General features: G+C 36.1%; 1 protein-coding gene across 1 annotated transcript in view; it reads right to left on the bottom strand.

The window, feature by feature from the left end:
• CNTN6 (contactin 6) overlaps positions 1-20289 on the bottom strand; it is a gene marked incomplete at both ends in the record, with an annotated part of 111939 nt that overhangs the window by 67375 nt on the left and 24275 nt on the right. The window contains 2 exons of the mRNA XM_084292448.1: positions 10162-10337; positions 18799-18925. Coding sequence (XP_084148574.1) covers positions 10162-10337; positions 18799-18925 — 303 coding nt within the window. The remainder of the gene's footprint in view (positions 1-10161; positions 10338-18798; positions 18926-20289) is intronic.

Below are 20289 nucleotides of genomic sequence, written 5' to 3'. Positions count from 1 at the left end.
TGATTTTCTATGAATTCAATTCTAAGATTAAGAGCGGTGTTATCTCTAATTAAGGTGTCTGAAAGCTGCTTAGCATTTCCCATTTCCTGGTTTTTAAATACTTTCATTTTCCACTAAACACCTAACAAGTTCTTGTGCCCCTTCCCTGTTTGACATGTGCATCAGCCTCTGCTTTGCTAGTAGCATCTCAGGGGCTGTAGGACTTGAAGGTATTTCAGTTGTGTGAGCCTTGTGGACACTTGAATGTCTCCTTTGACCAGGAAAGGTTAAAAATCAGCTGTGCTTCTCGTTTTGTCCTAGTGGAGTACCTGTAGTGAACACTGCATCCTATCCTGGTTAAAAGAGAAAGTTGTCCTCTCCTTTCCCCCAAAGGAGGTCAGGAGAGCCTGGATTCCCTGACAGAGCCTGCAAAACCCCAAACGAAATGCACAAAATCCATGTCTTGTCCTTTTCCAAAGCTGCATAATCAACTAAAGACCTTCATCAGGGCTACTTTATTTAGTTAAATTGCTTCGGAGCTTCTAAGGGGAGCTGACCTGTAATTTACACATTAGGATGCACGCTGTCCCCAGGTCTTCAGTTCAGCTTAAATGGTATGAATAGCCAATCCAGGCACTAATTTTCAAGGTGGGGAACAATAATTTCTGCCACGGCCTGATTGTCTTTTTCAATTAAAGAGTGAAAATGCCCTTTACAAAGTAATATCAAGCTTCTCTAGAGGAAAAAATGGAAGGTCACAATTAAATTAAAGAGAGGGGAGGTGGAATCCTGACTTGGTTTTTGTTCGTGTACCAAGAAACCAGTGCAAAGAAACATATGCTATGAAGTTGTATTGCTGGTCTACATCTGTTTTTGTTATTCTTCCCCTCTTAGAGAGTTAGCAGCATAAAATATTAAAGATTTGTTTTGAACTGAACGCAGGAATTGCACCAAGCATTAAGTGTTAATACAGCCTTAGGGTTCTTAGCCTAAACTCCATCTGCAGACCAGAGGCAGATCTGAGGATCTGACCCTCTCAAAGGGAGGGGGACAAAAGAAATACATTTTTAATATTTTATTCCTGAACAGTTTACTCACTTGTCACGGCAGAGTTCATTTGTCACCTGTCATCACAGAGTCACTTCACCGTCTGCATGAGTTTTCTCCAGATTGGAGTGTTCTTAAAAGCAGATTTCTCTCTCCTGTCTAAATCTCACAGGCCAGATTTATCCCTACCAGAGCTGCACGGATTTGACTGATTTACCCTGGAGATGGCCTTGGTCAAACCACCTCTTGGCAGAGGTGCTAATTCTTATCCAAAATTGGCTTCTTTTATTTGTGCTTGCCCCTGCTCCCACACAGACCTGGTTTCAACTCGTTACCTTGCCCCTTCCCTTGGGCCAGCACCAAGCTCCAAGCCTGCGGGGAGTCCTAGGGTCCTGCTGGGTGCTTCCACCCTAGCACCCCACAGTCCTGCTTCGGGATTTTCATATATTTTGTAACATTTCTAATAGCAAGATAAAAATCTATGTTCATAATACATACAATAAGAAAAAAATGGCAAGGAAGAGGGCTTTATGCACTGCTGAAAGAGTGTGACAAGCATGCCCATTCATACTTCAGCCCTTCCCAAATTCCTGCCCAGCCCCTCAGAGACCTTGATCCAGCACAGAATTACTTCTTGCAGGATTACTTTGGGTCCCAGATTTATTTTGCTGTCCCCAAACAGCACTGCTTTATCTTGCTCATTCCTGCTGCAAAGACCTCCTCTGAACAGGAATTTCAAGATTTACCTGAGTGGTTGATGTAAAGGATATTTGAATGTGAGAATGTGAACCTTCTAAGTGGGTTTTCAGGTGTGGTATACATTATTATTATTATTATTATTTCCCAGTAGCATTTAGAAATGAAGATTTACAGCTCAGTGCTTTCTCAGTACCAGATGTAGTTTGTCTATTGAGCAAGGTGTCTGTGGCCTTATTCCTTCACACCATGTAAAGTACCGGTGACACAGACTGTTCCTTCTCCTTGAGCACAAGCTACAGAGTAGAGAAGTTTGCCTTATGCCTTAAAGCTTTTGAGCTAAACAGGATCAACCTTCACTGCAAAAATGACTAATAAATTAATTTAATTACTTTTCATTCAAAGGAGTGAGTCATTTATTCCAAATAATTTAACTCATTTTCTTTTTTTCCCTCACAAGTTTCCATCTCTAATTTTTATTTATTTGTTTATTTTTGTCAGACCAAAGAATAAGGAAGCTGATGTGCATGTTAAGGACGTTTCATTCAATAACTTATTGAAATTTAAGTCATATTGTCTTTCGTGAAAGTACGGCAGATAAAAAGAAAATCACCTAGACTGAAACTACACCTAGTTTTATCCTTCAAAAATATTAAGTTTATGAATCAGAATCTAGCGGCTTTGAGACCTGTAGATGCTTTGTTACCTACCATATCTCAATCACATATATTGCTTTTCCAATACAACTTGCAGAGTGTTGATTTAGGATAAACACTTTTATAGGAACTACGGAATAGTAATATAACTAAAAGATAATCTTCAAATACTTATGCATTCCCTATTACTACTTTATCTGACTATCTTACTACCTGCGATGCCCCTGACAACATCTCTGTAATGTATGTCTCCATTTTATAGATGAAGAATTCTTGCCTGAAAAGAGTGAAAGCCTGGTATAGTCTAAGCATAACAGCTTAAGCAACTAAAAATTCGACACTAGTGCAACTCAACCTGATGGAATGAAAGAGCTTTAACAAAGTGTGCAGATACAGCATAGCCTTGAACTGGCTTGAACCATTTTATGGTGGTTAAATTCTCGGAGAGAGAAAAAAGAAAAAGAGCTTGGGTCTCTGGTGCTGCTTGGTCTGGTGTGACATTAAATAAAAGCATAATGTTGCAGCCATCAGGTCTAGTTCATATGCTTAACCAGAAAGAGAAGGCTGTGACTGCATTTGATGTCGATTCTCATTAGATAAGATCTGAGAATGGAGAGGACTCAAACTTTTAGGGAATAATGGAGAAAATAAAACCCCTTTATAGAATCATGGAATAGTTTGTGTTGGAAGGGAACTTAAAGATCACCTAATTCTAACCCCCTGTCATGCCTGTTATGTAGACATAGCCATATCGTCTGGGTTTAAGATTTCAAGCTGTTCTTTCTGTCTTCAGGAACATCTGGATGTTTGCATAATCCTATTCTTGTAGTAGCTTTAAAATAGAAATGCTATTGTCATGGTGCCTCGTACTGTCAGCAAGCGGCGGAACCTGTCCAAGGTTCCTGCTTCATCACTGCTGGATGCTGGTTGATGGCTCCCACTTTTCTTTGAGCCTGTGAGAGTTTGTGTGTGCACAGACTTCTGTGAAGAAGTAAATAGTAGAAATTTCAACAGGCAGACAAACAGATGAGTTGAACATAGTGAGCTCTTGCATCATTGTGGTCTCTGTGCAAGTAAGCTGCACCACTTAGAGTAGATTCTCTGTAAATATTTTACTTCAAGAAGCCTTGAAGGAAACACAATGCCTAAATTCAAGGTGGCTGACACTTTACAGCAAAGCAGGATCTCATAATGTTTTTTTCCTAATTTTGTGCAGAAGAATTGTGAAGGTGTGTGGTGGGATGCGGATGGAGGGAAGAAAATAAAAAAATAAAAAGCCTGAGGCTTCCAGGTCTGCTCCAGGGAGAGCATCCATTAAGGCTCTTGATGTAGACCATGGGGAGCTGCTGGAAAGTGCTGGAGCACTAGCAGAATGTGTCCATAGCAATCAGAGCCGATAAATGAAAGTTCAGTATCTTTTTACTCCAGGCTGAGCTCTGACAAAATATGGGCTTTATTTCCAAGTAGTAAACTGAATTATTGATATATTTGCTATAATTCATTTTATTCAGAAACTTGCACTCAACCTGCCCATATGCAGAGAGAGGTAGGTGCTGTTGCTGCAGCTATGTTGGATTGTTTAACTGTGGTAAAGAGCTCAGAAGGTAATTTTGATCTCTAAGCCTATTTAGTGACACAAGAAGAGGTGACAATAGCATTTCCATCCTCCAGGCAAGTTGCATTTTGTTCTCACTGGCTCACAGAAAGACACAGGCTGCAAGGTGTTGCCAAGATCATCAGGAGGGCTGCACAGGGCCTGCGCTCTTCTCTGCCTGATGCTCCACACATCTATCTGCAAGTTGTGATGTGCTTCTGCATTATGTGTAAGGAAACCCTCTCAGGAAAGAAGGTAGGCTTAAACTATTACATTGTAATTGTAGGCTATTAAATTAAAGCAGGTCTGTGACTTTAAGTGAGGTGTCCCTATAGAGGATAAGGGAACACACTCCGTCAGGGAAAACTTGCTCTTCAGTTAGCAGTTTGCCATCCCTGCATCATTTGTCAGTACTAAATTGAGAAGCTTCCCTTTTGGAAAAGACAGAAGTTGCAGTGTTCACTCTTTCAATACAAGCTGCTAGCCAGCCTGCTCGGTATGCTGGCCTGCATGCAGTGATGAATTAACAATCAGTTTAAAGACCGAGAGAACTTTACTCAAGGTGGTAGTTACAACATCTTGCACACCTTTTAATCAAATACAATTGTTACAGGGGGATTTCTGGACACACGCAGTGCCACAATACAACCAATGCAGAAGAGTATGTGCCATTTAGACTAAAATTCATGCTTGCCCAGACTTTGCAAATTCAGACTATCTGATCTGATTTAAGTGTATTGATTCTTCCATTTTCTGTTTCAAAGCATATGCTACAAGTAAAAAGGGTTATGACATTTTGAGGCATGCTGTATTGCTTTGTGATGTTTGTGTAATTTGTGTGCAGTCAAAGGTAAATAACATGATGAAGTAATCAGATGAAAAGTGGGCTTTCATGGTAGCTGAGCATCTCGCAGACAGTCACTCTAAAAGGGCTTTGCAAATGCCCCTGACTGTCATGATCTAGTAAAGACTGAATGGACTTGATTGCTTTTAATCTTTCTTCTAAAATGGTTAAATGCTAATGATGGATTATTATTTTTCTTTTCAGAATGGAATAACTCTGTCCAGGAGGAATTATTGCCTCTTCAAGTTGTTATTTCAGCAAAACCATGTCTTTTGTCTATCTGACAAAAAGCACTTGAGAGAACTTGGGAACTTCAGATTTCTTCCAAGTGCTCCAGCACCATCAGTCTTATGCACACTGTTCTGAGCACCTTGTCACTTGCCAAGAGGAGAGAGGATGTACATGTTTAAAAAATGCCACTGTGAAAAAACACCAAGCAGAAATCCCTCCCCAATGGAGACTATGAGAATATGGTTGCAGCCCAAAAATGCCAAGGAAAAATCCTTCCTTGTGGTTAGCCTGTAACACTGTGGAAAACTTTTAAATAAAAGTGGTCTCATGTCCTGTGTGGTTCAGAACAAATTAACTAATTCTATTAATGAATTTAATTTGTTATCATTGTTTCTCAGAATCCATTAAGGGGACCCAAGATCTGAGAAGCTGCAACCACGACAGCTGACGACCAATAAAGGTAGAACAGTTGGGCTAAGAATCTCATTTAAGATCCCCAGCCACCAAAATGTTTTCAATAAATACTCAATTGTCTGGGGTTGCGCCTGGAATAGTTATGGATTAGGTTCACATACTATTCTTTTTCATGGTGGAGTACTTTATTTTTTTTTTTTCCAGTTTGTTTAATTGCACTTCTTATTGCTGCTATGTATTTGTTAATGTCTCTAGTTAATGTCTCTACTATAGACATGTATGAGAACTACAAGAGTTAGTAACCAGCCTGGACAGTCTGTTTTACTGCAGCTAGTTATGGGGATTTCCCTCAAGACCCATTGTTTACATACAGTTACTTTTACTTAAAACTGATTAAATAATTAAAACAAATCCCTTGTGTGCCCGGGATAGTGTTCTGTCTGAAGCAGTATTTAAGCAGTTTTCTATAACAGCTTTTTTTTGTTTGTCTTTTTTTAAGGCATGAAATGCAATTTAGATGATCTGCATTAATAAAAATAGATTTATACAGAAAACCTCATCAAAATGCATGTATATACATCTTGGTGTCATGGAATAGGAGAAATCCCAGTTTTATGTATCCAAATGCTGCTTTAAACCTGATTTATTTATTTTTCTTCCATGAGTTTTGAATGCAGCTGTGATCCTGCTGTCTCTGCCTGTGGCCCAGAGCCACTGTGTTCGTGTCTGGTGACGTGGGGAGTTGGTTTTGACCTTACTTCTATGTAGAGTTGAAGGACTACCATGGGTTAGTGCTGTTGATAACAAACGTAGAGATGGGGGAAGCATTGTGTGGGTGCTGGGCTGTGACTTGGGAGCAAAGCTCAGTGGTCATGCCTGGGGGAGGACCCCACTTCTGTGACAGGCTCTGGCTTCACCAGCTGGGATCTGACACCACTGCTTTTTACCCAGGCTGAAGATCCAGATCAGCAGCTCAAGTTCTTGCAGAACATGTGTTAGCTTTTCAAAATGTACTGCTTGCTGAGTAGCCAGAGACGCACAGAATTTATAGGGAGCTTTCAACTTTATTTATGACAAAACAAACCTTCACCGGGAAGTACGAATAACATAGGGCTGCCATCCTATGTTTCCTGCTAATGCATTTTATGTGCTCTTGCTCTGCTCTCTCTCTCACTGATGCTGTCTCTCATTTTCAGCCTGTAGCTTTAATAATCTATGCCACATCCTTCTGTACAATATTCCTCCTGCAGCTTTCATTTGACAGCTCTGTTTTTAATAGAGGATAAGCATGAAACTCCAGCAGAATCTGAAGACATATTTCTAATCTCATACAGCATTTATTTTGCTACTCGGAGAACTCACTATCTTGAACAAAGGAAAAAGTATTTTTCACATATTGAGATGTACGGTAGGTTTTCATAGGTATAATTAATTCAAATTCCAACTCAAAGTTACCCTGTAGTAAGAAGACAAATACACATGCACCCTGTTACTCAGATAATAGGCTTGATTCAATTATTTATCACAGTGACTGCAATAACATGCCAAGCCTATTCAAGGAAGAGTCCCATTTTGTTAGGTATTGAATGGAAGTGTCATAACCTCAACATGCCTGCCTGCCTGGATTTTAAGATATAGCTTGAAGTATGGGGTTAAAGTAGTAAATTAGGTGGCAACATGAAAATAAGAAACAATAAAATGTTAACTGTGAAATAACTGTTTCAGGGTAATTTGTTCCATTGTCCTTATCAGGTCATTATAGAATTTCCCATGCACTGTGGTTTTTTTTTTTTTTTTTTTTTTTTTTTTTTTTTTTTTTTTTTTTTTTCGGTAAGACAAGTTAAGACTCATAGTTTCACAGTAATACCATTGAGCTGAAGCATTTTCCTTTGGATTTTTGTTTGCAAATGCAAATGACAAGTTTCAATTTGTCTGTCCTGTCTCTTTTATATAGGAAAGGATGTAAACTCATGTCACTGGCAATGGAAAAAATAATACACTTTTTGTAAAATGGAATATATTTACCACTATATGGTTGCTGTTAAGAGCTAAAGGATTAAAGCAAGATGATAGCTATAGGTTTTTCTGCTGTTGTGGACAAATGAGACTTGACGTTATTGTGAAGTGTTCCCTGCAGTAACTTTGCGAAGTGTCTTTGTGGGGATGTGAAGCTTAAGTAAAGGAACTGTTTGATATTTAGCCTGTTTTGATTGTTCTATATTGGCATGAGACATTGAGCTATTAGGGAGTTAAGTGTTTCAGAGGGAATACTTTACCAGCACAGAGTATTGAAGACCTAGCTTTAACATCTGAAAATACTTAATGCCATTGACAAAGTCCATTTTCTGGCAAACAGTTTCTGTAGTTGCTAAGAGTCATCAACTGAATGACATTGGAATATGCTTTGCCTCAGGATGACCAGAAATCATACGTGATTTCTTTCAGATTTGCATGTCTTAGTGGAGATCCCTGTCCACAGGGATCTGGCTGTTGCCAGAAGGCCTTGGAGAACCTCCTTGCTCTCCATGGAAAGATGCACCCCCGTGTTTAGAGCCTTAATAACCTCAGTCTCACAAAGCTTTTTAAAGGCTGTAAATCTGCTGGTCCAACTGTACAAAAATAATAAATAAATAAATAAAAATAATTTAAAAAGCTTGATTAGTTTCTCTTTGGAAAAAAAAAAAAAAAAGGCTATCAGGTATGCATTTGTGGCTGTACAGGCAAACACGAACCAGCATCCTGACAGAGGAATGTCCACACCACTGAGGCTTTCCCATGTAACCTTTCTTTCCCTTCTTTTACTCTTTCAGCTTTCTCCAAACCTTTATCCTTACAGAGTTAAAAGAAGACAATTTTCCATAATTTTCCATTTATGAACCACTTATAGGCAGAAGTAAACACGCGTGAACCATGGGAAGGAAGGGAAATTAGGTATTACTCAAAGGACCGCTGGCTAGAAGAGCTGTTTATGACCCTAAGAGCTGGTGCACCTTGGTGGTTCTCTCTTGGCTGGGAGAGATATGAGTGGTAAACCAAAGTGCTTCCAGGATCTTGAGTCAGGGTTAGACTTGTTCAGAAAAAGATGAAATTATAGAGTAATCTGACATGCTGAACAATCACTGGAGCTTTTTCATCTTCTGTCTTTCACAGATAATCCTTTAAAAATTTTTGCTTTTACTTTTCTTATACCTCCTTTGAGTCTTCATTTGAAGGTGTTCCTTTTCTATTAAGTCTTTTCCCGAATCCCATCTTGACCTATTTTGCTTCCTTGTGGATTACAGATTCCACAGATAATTATGAGTCCATCTATTCTTGCTTCTTTCTAAAATGGCATTTGTTCTTTCACTGAATATTTTTTTATCTCCAAGTCCTGAAAAAAAAAATCCCATATAGAAAAAGTGGCTTGCAGAAATATTTCAGAAAAAGTGAAAAAATAATTAATCAAAATTTTAGTTTCCATTTGACCCGCTCCTGGGAATCAAACACTCTTTGAGAAATTCAGAATAAAACATTATTAAATGAGATACTAGTGATATACCATTTGATCTGCTCCACTAAAAGAGAGTCTGTGAACCATTGTGACCTCTAATGTCTCCTTTGTATAACCCCTGTGACATGAGATTTGCTATGAGAAATGGAACAAGATTAATAATTAATACATTTGCTGGTGTCTGAAATAGCGACACAAGGTTGGCTTTAGACATATGTTTTATTAATGAGGTTGAAAACAATTGCTTTCTACCAGCAACAGACAGCTCAGACTTTTATATCAAAGAAAATGGAATGGAAATAACACTTTTTTTTTTTTTTTTTTTTTTTTTTAGGTGGTAGGTCTTCTCTTCTCTTCTCTTCTCTTCTCTTCTCTTCTCTTCTCTTCTCTTCTCTTCTCTTCTCTTCTCTTCTCTTCTCTTCTCTTCTCTTCTCTTCTCTTCTCTTCTCTTCTCTTCTCTTCTCTTCTCTTCTCTTCTCTTCTCTTCTCGCTTCTTTCTCTCCTTTCTTTTTTATTTATTGTTGTTTGTTTGTTTCCTTGGGACATCCACACAACTCAGTCACCACATACAAATATTGTGAAGAAGGTTGTGAAGCTGTGAATAAGTGAAATGGAGAGCAAACCTAAAACAAGATTTAAACTGGCTCAAGACAACAAACGGGCTTTATCCAATTGAGCTGAAATACGAAACACTTTAGAGCCATAGAAGCATCATTTTACACTCTGTAAGGAAAGAGACTGTTTTTTGCTCTGTTAATGTAACAAAATGTCAATGTGGCAATTGGAGGTACAAAACTTTTATGACTCTGCTGGATATTATTATGTTATAGAAAATGGAAAGACTAATTTTTTGACATGTTCCTTCCCACAATTGTAACTACCTGCTATGTAGCAAAGAAAACACTGTCTTAAAAAGAAACACCTTTATTAAGTGAGAATAATTACATTCATCTTCCTTTACCTTTCAATTTTCAGAAAGTTATTCCTGTTCCTGAGGGCTAGCAATTTTCAGATGTCTGGTTATTTTATTAATATTTACTAGATTTTTTTTATTTTTTTTTAAGAAAAAAAAAAAAAAAAGCACTGCTGAAGTTAGCCAAACCTTTTGAACAGAATCTTTAATGGTGCTTTAATTATTCAGTATATTACCATTCATTTGCAGAATTAATCAGAAAATAATGTACTAATAAATATGATCTTCCCAACTTACATGCAAATTGAAGCTTTGCCTTCCTGCTCAGAATTGTTCCAAATGAATTTGTGGCCAAACACTGGTATGTTCCCATATCCTGTTTTTTATGTGGGTTATTGATTGCCAAGCTGCCTCCAACCAACCTGTAGTGATAACTCATGGTAAGATCAATATCTGTGCCATTTTGCTTCCACCTTTGAGGGGAAAAAAATCAAATTATGCTTATAATTTACAGATCCTATTCATATTTATCTTAAGTAGCGTGCTGTAACATACCTGTAACGATAAAAATGTAGTTAAATATCACAAAATTATATCATTTTTCACACAAGATTGCTTCTTATATCAATTTTGATGATATCAATAATTCTGTTCTTTGAAAAATCTTTACTGCTTTTATGCTAGTCACCAGTGTTCACCAAATGTCTAGAAAAAGTAATTATAACTTATTCATACAAACTAAGTTATCCATCCAACTGGGATTACAGCATATTTCTTGACTGAAGCTACCTTATTTTTTATAATATAGATGGTATCCAAATGTGTTCCAAATGTGTTTTACAGTCCTTACAAATGATGTCAGAAATTTAGTTACAGAAATGATGTGGCAATATAAACCAAGAAGGATTATACTTCAAAGGACAGAAGAAAGCAGGGAAAGAAGTTTTTGTACAGCAATTTTAAGCCTGATAGTTTAATGATGAAAATGCTGCCTTTTTAAAGCATGATTTGTCTCTGTTAGTCTGTTAGGTAGAAAACAGATTGTATCTGCAGCATTACACAGCTATTTACAAATGTCAAAATAAAGTTTCTATTTCAAAGAAAATAATTATTATCTGTTTTGATTAGGAAAATTTTGTGGCTTTACCTTTAGTCACATAAGGGTGGAATTTTCATTGCCCACACGAGGCCCAAAGAAAAAACGAAGGTCTTCAGACACTGACATCTACAAGCTTTGGGCATGTTTATGCCACAAATTACACTGCTAGAAATCGTAAAACTACATAACCAAGATTTTTTTTTTCTTCTCCTGATTTCATACCATCACCATCTCTTTAGCCTGTATAATTTCTTCTGTTGACCTAAATGAGCATGATGCTGACGAGTCCTCTAAAGAGGAGAATTGTCTCCATGTTAGCTAACTGAAGGATCATAGTATTATATATATATAAAAAAAAAAAAAAAAAAAAAAAAAAAGTATTTCTTCTTATATGTAGAGATGAACTATGAACTTACTGACAGGGTTGGAAGTGTAGCAGACTACTTTGAACAGATAAAAACTTGAGGCAAACTTGCACCATAACTACAGTCCTGGAAGATTGGACCTGGATATACAGCACAATGCTTTTTACTTCTGACACCCTGAGACATTTCTCTTACATGGTCAGAAGGAGATTTTCAAATAGTGCTGTGAAATGCAACTCCGTGTTCCAAGGGAAATCTTGACAAATTTGTACAGAGGAAACAAAGATCCTGACCTTTTAAGGGATGCTTGTTTTCAAGGATGAAAAATGACTGATTAAAATATGAAATCAATTGAATTCTGTGAACAAATTCTAGTAAGATTAAATAATTTATCTGGTTTAGCTAATCTCTGCCTCCTTTTTCATGAATGCATTAACATTAAGAAATTTAGAAGCAGCAGTAGACCATCACTAATTCTCCCTTCCTACCCATTGCAGCTGATTTTTGACCTTTGTGCACCTCAGTTCTATTCCTTTGTCATAGTTTCCTTTTTTTTTTTTTTTTTTTTTTTTCTCCCCAAGGTAAGAAAAATCATAGCCAGCGCCCCTCAATGAGCCTTTCCTATGAAGCGCTGTTCTGTGTCAGTGCCAGCATTTTGCTATATTTCAGAACTTACATACAGTGCATACTCTCTAGACCTTTCAATTTTCTAATATAGGATATTCTGGTATTTAATTTGCCATTTCTCTTTAATTTCAGAATCAATCACTGAAATAACTACTGTCATCATTACAAGGCTCCCAATTAAGCTCTATAATTGTTTTTCAAAACAAATGTAAAGTTGTTGGCTTAGTTGCTGCAAATGAATTCTTCACAGTATCCCCGTAATCATTCTAATCACCACGGTGCAATGATTATTAAACTGTGCATATAGATCAGGGGTTCATCTCCTGGTGTGGGCTTTTTCCTAATTAATATGTTTACATCGCTAAAAGAATAGAATTAATGAATTCATGTGATAGACAATGATTTAATGACTGTGTGTTCTGCAGTATGCTGTCTAAAACATAGAAATCTTTGAAGAGCTCTATAGAGAAAATTTTAACATGTTAAAGCTTGGATTGCCTACATATTTACTTGAAATTCTTCATTCAACCGTTGATTCTGATGATGAATTCAATAGTTCCCAATAAATGTAACACTTCTCAAATCACATTAAAATGTCTAAACATTAAAAGCAAAACAAACAAACAAACAAACAAGACCCCAAACTATGTTCTATACATTAACAGAATAGTTTATCTTTTTGCTTTAAAATCTTTTTCTATAGAACACCAGTCATAAAGTATTCCTAATAAATTCCTCATTGAGTTAAAAGCTTTGGAAGCTTATACGTGGGAACTCCACAATCCTATTGAGATTTAAATATCTCAAGCAATAGGTGGTCTGTTTTCTCTTGTCCTCTCTTCTTAAAATTTTCACTGCCAATTTATTACATTATACTTTGCCTATATATTTGAATATAATGGTATAAAAACATTCTTCCAAGCCACTGGATTATGTTAAATATTTGATACTGGACTTATTGGGAACTTACTTCTAGCAAACACTGCAGTCAAATCATTTCAGCTCCACTTATGTAAAAATAAATATGATTTTCTAATACTTATATCATTATGATTTGCTATTCAAACCATCTTTGTCTCCAAGCAGAAAAGGAGAATTTGTTAACTAGCTAAAAACGTTCAAAGAAGGCAACAGCACATCACACTCATAAAAATGGTGAAATATTAGAAATATTTGCAGATAACAAATATTCTTGAGACTTGTATGAGAAATGTCAATATGCTTAATTTCACATATATTGATTATCAAGCTCTATGCCCAGAGATATCTCTGGTGTTTAAACTTTCCTTGTTCTCTCTGAGTAGAATTTCTTCTAGGCCATGATCTAGGTGCTACCACCTACATACTGACCCGTGTTCAAGTAAATGCATCAGAGCTGAAGAGAGTCCTCAGCCTGGAATGCTGCTTTATGGGAAAAATGTGTCGGCACAAGACATCCAACTTGCAATCCAGTGCTTCACTACAAAATAACAGGTGAACATAGGGCTAATACTGAACTTCAGAGTATGAATTTGTTTCAATGAGATAAATTTGGTTATCTGTGATCTCTGACATTTCAGTAGGAATTTTTTTTTTTTTTTTTTGATGTAAGATTATGTTTTCTGAGAAATGAATAATTAACCAGGAAATTTGTAATCATGTCTGTAAGAATACTATACAATGCTATGGAATGGCCAAGTAGCTACAATTAAGTGAGTCCCATTTTTATGATTAATGAATCTCGAAAAGAGTAATGTTCCATAGAAACTCTTGAGAAAAAGGAAGCCTTTTATTTCAGAAGATGTGACTGTTTTGGAAATGAAATATCAAGGTGCATCAGTTTTAGTATATATATATATAAAGAAAACTAGACATGTTGAAGAAATTAAGGAATTTAGTAAAAGATTCCACTGATACAACATGCAAAAATTCAAATGCAATATTTCATTAATCTTTTCTGCTTGCCTTTAGATAAAGATACATTTAGGACTAATAGAATTTCCTGCTGAAAGAAAAGTACTTTCTCCAACTCTACGTGTAAAATTCTGGAAGTATGACAAAGAACGCATGGCTGTGTCATGATTCTGTACCAAAGTCATCATAGCTGGAAGTTCTTACTTGATTCCTTCCCTAATTTTGAACTACTTTTTGTATGATACAGAGGAGAGGAGTTTTTCCTTTCTCACAATATCCCAGCAAATGTAAGCCACCAGAAGGAAGAAAGGTTGCTTTCATCAAAGCAAAACGAACAAAATAAAATAAACAATGTTTGATTGTTTTGAACCACCCCATAAATTTATTCTGATCATTCTGCATGGTCGTTTTGAGAAAATCAATAAAAACTGATATCTAAATCAGATTTTTATTGAGGCGGAAATCCCCTTTTGATAGAGTAATCTCTATGGAGATTGTTAATTTAGATCCTTCAAATTATTATTTTAATGCTTAGTGGAGCTCTACTTAAAAGAAGAAATATTTACCTAAGGCTGATTGACACTTGGGAGGCATAGCTCATTCTCTCCTTAAGAACAATGGAATGATAATTTCCAACCTGCCCATTTCAAGTAGAATTCTTTCTGGTACAAATAAGGGAGAGGCAAGCACAGCAGGGGTTTTTGGAAATTAAAAAGGATCATCAAGAATACAACTTAATAAAGGAAAATCCCTCTACATGGGCTTAAAAGACTCTGCTTGCTGTTTTCCTTCAGTTTTCCAACTAAAGAGAGTTTCTACAATAAGCAAGCAATGACCAAGTTCCCTGGACTATGAGGATCTCAAGAGTCTTGACTTTGAAAGGCACATATGAAGTGAGGTAGGACCAATCTCCAGACTGACTGTCTCACTTACACTGCCCTGTTTTCTTATAGACTTCCACCATAACTGATTTTTAGAATCAACTGTACTTTCAATGTACTTCAATGAGTTTTGGGTAAGGTTGTGATCTCCTTCTCCTCCAACTACTTTGTTCTTTGCCTATCACAAAACTATAATAGCATCTAAACAACATCTTAGCAGCATCTATGACCCCGAGTCATAAAGGTGTTTGGCACTTCTTATTTATTCCCACACTTACTCCTAATTCCACATAACTCATTACTAACTGGATTTTATGTGTATTTTTCAATTGTGTATCTTAGAGAACCAATATGAAAAAATAAGTCATAAATGTAAAAATAAATAGACTGTACCCAATCTTAGTTTGCATAAAATCATATAGAAATAAATTAAAAAGGCATGTATAGCATGGTTATATGCACACATGATTCTATGAATTATCTTCTATGAATTATCTTCTCAGGGTGCTGCTATAAAATACTTATTTATTCGTTTATTTATTTTTTAAGATTTCATTAAATGTTCCATGTTCCATGTTTTTTAAGTTATTTACATTCTAAAAGAACATGTCCTGCCAAGTCTTCTGAGACACAGTTGATTTTTTATTTTATTTTTTTACTATTTGCATAGAAGCCTGAAAAGCCTGAAAATAGAAAGTTTTAAAACTATTGACTGAACAAGACAACAGAGGCTGGAGGGGTTTTTAGTTTTACTTCATTTTTGAAGCAGAATCTGCAATGAGTCAAGGGATAGTATTTTAGTGAACAAGTATACCATTCTTGGTGTACTTGGTATAGAAGGATTGTCACTGTTTTTTCAATGGTATGAATAAGATAAAAGTATTTTCGGAGTTATGGGGAATTACTCTAAAATTGTATACAATTTTTATAAACATATTTTATTACATTAGAAATTAATGTAGATTTTGTGCCTCTGCTCCCTTCACTTTTATTTGATTGTTACAGTTATGTTGAATGGTACTTTGATTTGGATTAAATTTATATCTCTTTGTCATATTTTACTGCATCTTTCTAAGTTATGCTGAAATATTAAGATTGCTCTCTAATGAATAGCACTTATGCTGTCCCTGGATTTCTTCATTTGTGCAACTGACTTCTCTCTGTAGATTTTGAGAGGGAATAAAACCTAAAACATTGATTTCAAACTTGCATAAAAGTGTTAGCTTACATGATTATACAGAATACTGAACCTAAGTTCAGAAAAAAATGTAATGAATTAGAACTAACACCTGGGACTGAATGAGACTGAATGAGAAATGTCAAAATACTGCAGAAAGCACTTGCTTGACAAGCTCCACGTGACATATTTATTTATTTATTTATTTATTTTTCCCCCCAGTGAGGAGGAAGGCTAGCTAATTTAACTATTAAACTGAATGATTTAGAATGACTTAATGGAAAGAAAATGTGGAACAGTGATATGCTCATGAATAGCATGTAAAAAATAACTAAAATTTATTACTTATAAATCTAGTTTGAAAAGTTGTATTTACTAACACTATTGCACAGTGAAAGAGTAGAAATAATGTACCTGATATTACAAAAAAAAAAAAAATTGACTGTAGAGAAGATGAGAATGTAGATTATTATGATGGTATTTAACAGGATATTTATCTAGATTTCCCAACATATGCACAGATTTTAGAGACATTTCTCTATCTTTATTTTTGTTTCCATTGTAATCAGATCTATGTTCTCTGTTACTTCCAGCAGAGGAAATCAGAGTCTCTCATTTTTTGTCACTTCATCATTATGCCTGTTTCAATCCTATACAATTCTTGTATTATGCTTGCCAGACACACAAGATTTTGAAATCAAGTTGCAAAAGGTCACTACTATCTTTAACGAGTCTTTAAGAAGAATGTAATACAGTACATTAAAAAAAAAAATAATAAGATTATCCAGAAAATGCTAAGCATTTTTCTTTAAATTAAAGGTTCTAATCAGCATATTTATTTATGCAAAAAGGTGCTAAATAGCAAATTAGCTTGGGTATAACCTTATTCCTATTGTAGCAGTTCTGTAGTTATGAATCAAAGAAATGCCTTGCTATAATCCTTGCAGTTCTTTTCCATCACTCAGCAAAGGATATTATTAAAATTTCATACTGCGCTTGATTTATCTAAAATTGTTGGAACTTTAAATATATGGGCTTGATTCTTATCTGATAAAACTGACTACTGAAATCAAAGAAATATGCTGAAGGCTTCCTGTTCCTTTCAAATAATGGTGAAAAACTCCCAACTTGTAACAGCAGCAGCGATGGTATGGTAACTTCTAATTGACCTAGAGGGTTCAGGATACATCCCCAGATGTTGATCTGGTCTTACTAGAGTAACTGAGGTGTTGCAAAATGTCCTTATAGGGCAAAGAAAAAGTGAATCTAGTTAATGGACAGTAAGAAAGCATAAGAAAGTGGAAGGGAAGATAGGACTATTTGATGCCTGATGGGAGGAGATTTCATAGCTCACATGCCTAATGAAATCTACTGTTACTACTCGTTTTGGATGTGTGGAGTTCATGGGTGGAATAAGTGAATTAATAACTTTTACAGGTCATTGAGGAAGCTGCCTATATAACTGGATATGAAACAGATGGATGACATGAAATCATGGATGTTCATGTTGAAAACTGCAAGAATGAATGGGATGGGATCTGGGTGAGGATTTCTACTTATATAAATAGACGTTACATTGTGAAAAAAAGATAAAGCATTTCTCTACTGGCAGAATATTTGGAAAAATATTAATACATGAAGCACAAAAGCCAAGTTCATAATTAGCAGTGGTACAGTACAGAGGAATTGTGTGAACAATTAAAAGCTACTGAAGAAATGCTGTCTAAGTATTTGGTAGGATATATATATATATATTTTTTTCATATCTTGAATGAATTACTTCTTGTTTTTTACTTTCCTTTTCCCAGACTTTTTTATTATTTTTTTTTTTTTATATATATATATTTTTTTTTTCCCTAGACATACAGCTTTTCCTCTTATTAGACTCAGGTTTCCAGATCCTTGGCACAACAAGCTGCATTTTAAAAGATGACTCCATAGTTATTCAATAAGCAAACATTCCTGTGTACTGAGGTTTTATTAAGTGAGCCTGCAGAGTGTTGTAAGCTAGTTATCAGAGTTGTGCCTTGCTGTTTCTTTAGATAAACACTATAAATATATACATGAAATCTTAGAATTAGAAATGGGCAAGGATGTTGCTCTTTTGCTTTCCTAGCATTTATAGATGTACAGAAAGTTTTAGCAAATACAGATGCACAGCATCTCCATTTTTCCATTTGTCACAGCTGTTCTGTGGATTCAGAAGTAATTTTGTAGGTTTTAAAATACTATGGGGACAATTTTCAGTGATGTGCTTTCTTCTACTGTGTCAATTTTCTTAACTATAGACTAGCAAAAATATTTTTCCTTCATTCCTCAAATTTTCTATACTCATGTAGCTTTTAACGTTTCACTATTTTCTTCCTCTTCTCAGATTTCTAACAAGCAGGCTTCAAATGATGTAATGCCATACCTATGTAGTTTAATGTATAGGGAGAGATTTTATTTTTGAAATAAAAACAATGAATGTGAACTTATTTCAGTTTTATGTGCAAGTGACCAGTACTATATGCAACCTCAGCTGCAGGATCTTCTTCTCATTACATCACCTATTACATCTGGCCTGCAGGCTGTCAAAAGATTCTCTCTCTCTCCTGGAAGTAACAAAGTTGAGGTCCTAGTAAGTACTATACTCCTATCTTAGTAACTTCAAAAAACTGGAGCCACAATTTTTTCCCTGGGCTGCTGGCTAAATGTTTCTCGATGTGGGGAATCAATGAGGAAAAGAAACAAACCCAGTCCCAAAGCCTAGAAGTGCAACCATGCTTTCTAGCTACTGTCACTCTTGCCATGAGCACTTGCCACACACTGAGGTACACCTGACCTTCTATGACTAAATAAAACTGTTAAAAGATTTAAAGCCAGATGGGACTTTTCAAAAGTTGACTTCACCTGTAATAAGGGAGTGGATATCCTTTAGCTGTACAGTTCAGTAGGATTTCTGGATTCGCTGAGCCCATGGAATAAGTGATATCATGTGGCTCTTGAATAAAAATAGGACCATGTAGACTTTCTTCCCCTGAAAAAGAAAAACAATAATTTAAGATATTAGGCATCTTTAGTGTGTCCTTATACATAGAAGTGTCCTTTGGTGTCTTTTTCTTTTGGTCAGATGTTAAGGTCTGCTTGTATATTCAGCACAGAGTCCACCTCCAGACATTTTGCTGTTAAGTAGGAAATATTTCAAACCCGAATGATAATAAAATCACATATCCCAGGTGTTGGTGATTTATTAAGCAAGTGACAGTGAAGACTAGCTTCTTTGCATGTCTTCTACGGAAATTATATGGACATCTATTAAATCTCCCCCATCTACCTCATACGTATGGTTTAGATTGTGACTGGAAGCAGAAAAGAACGGTGTGGCTTTGTGTGTTTGGAGATTGTACCTCCCTGATCACCTGGTGAAGTGGCTATGTCATTCTCATGCCATCCTTTGAAAGACAGACTGTTTGTCTTTTAAAAGTCTGGCAAAACAGCCCTATGGCCTGTGAGAGCAAATAGCATGAGGGATAGTGAGCACTTCCTGCTGACAAGCAAATAGCTTCTAGACCAGGAGGCACATTGTGGCAGCTTTCTGGTCCTAGGCTTTCCTTTCCTTTGCCAGTTGGCCTCTCTTTCTGGTGGTGGGTCCAGAAGGTCACATCAAAAGCTAAGGAAATTGATCATTTCCTTCTTCTTTGGCCTTTTATTTAGGCCATTTGGCCTCTCCTTTGGTTTAATATTGTTTTTGTATACTTTAGCTGGCTTGGTTTCAGGTTTACATTTTTTCTTCTCTCTCTATTTAAAGAGTGGTAGCATAAAATAAAGGTTGAAAATTCATCAAGTATTTTCACTAGAGCATTTTCCCCCTGGCAATGCACAGAGTCTAATTAGAGCTTGAAAACACAAAGGCACAACAGACACGTGGGCTGGGGCAAGACCGATTTCTTTCCTCAGTCTCAGAGGTTCTTGCAGAAAAACTTTCATGGAGATGAAATGATTTGTCACAGAATAGTAGTGACAGAACAAATAAATGCTCTCAAAGCTTTCAATAAAGCTTAGCAACTGGACCATACTCAATTTCTCACATATCATGCACAAATTCAAGAGATCCAGCAAGTTTGCAGTAGTGACACAGGTAGCTGGGAAGAAGAGAGCTGAACCTAAAAATTAGTAGCTATACAGTTGTGTTCTAGAAGAAACATAAATGGTGGCAGTAATTGTGTCTGGTTTTATTCACCTATTTTATCTGCTCATCAGTAATGAGAGAAGGAAGGTACAACACACTTCCTGCGGGTCACTATTTCACCCCACCTTCTGTCTTCATTTCAGACATGGATCGCCAAGTGCAACCTTCTTGCTCTATAGCTCTGTAACTCCTAGAGGATTTTCTCAGCTGCT

The sequence above is a fragment of the Netta rufina genome (assembly GCF_964035555.1).
Source record: "Netta rufina genome assembly, chromosome: 10".
Classification (NCBI taxonomy): Eukaryota; Metazoa; Chordata; class Aves; order Anseriformes; family Anatidae; genus Netta; species Netta rufina.
This window is presented reverse-complemented; position numbering and strand designations above follow the sequence as displayed.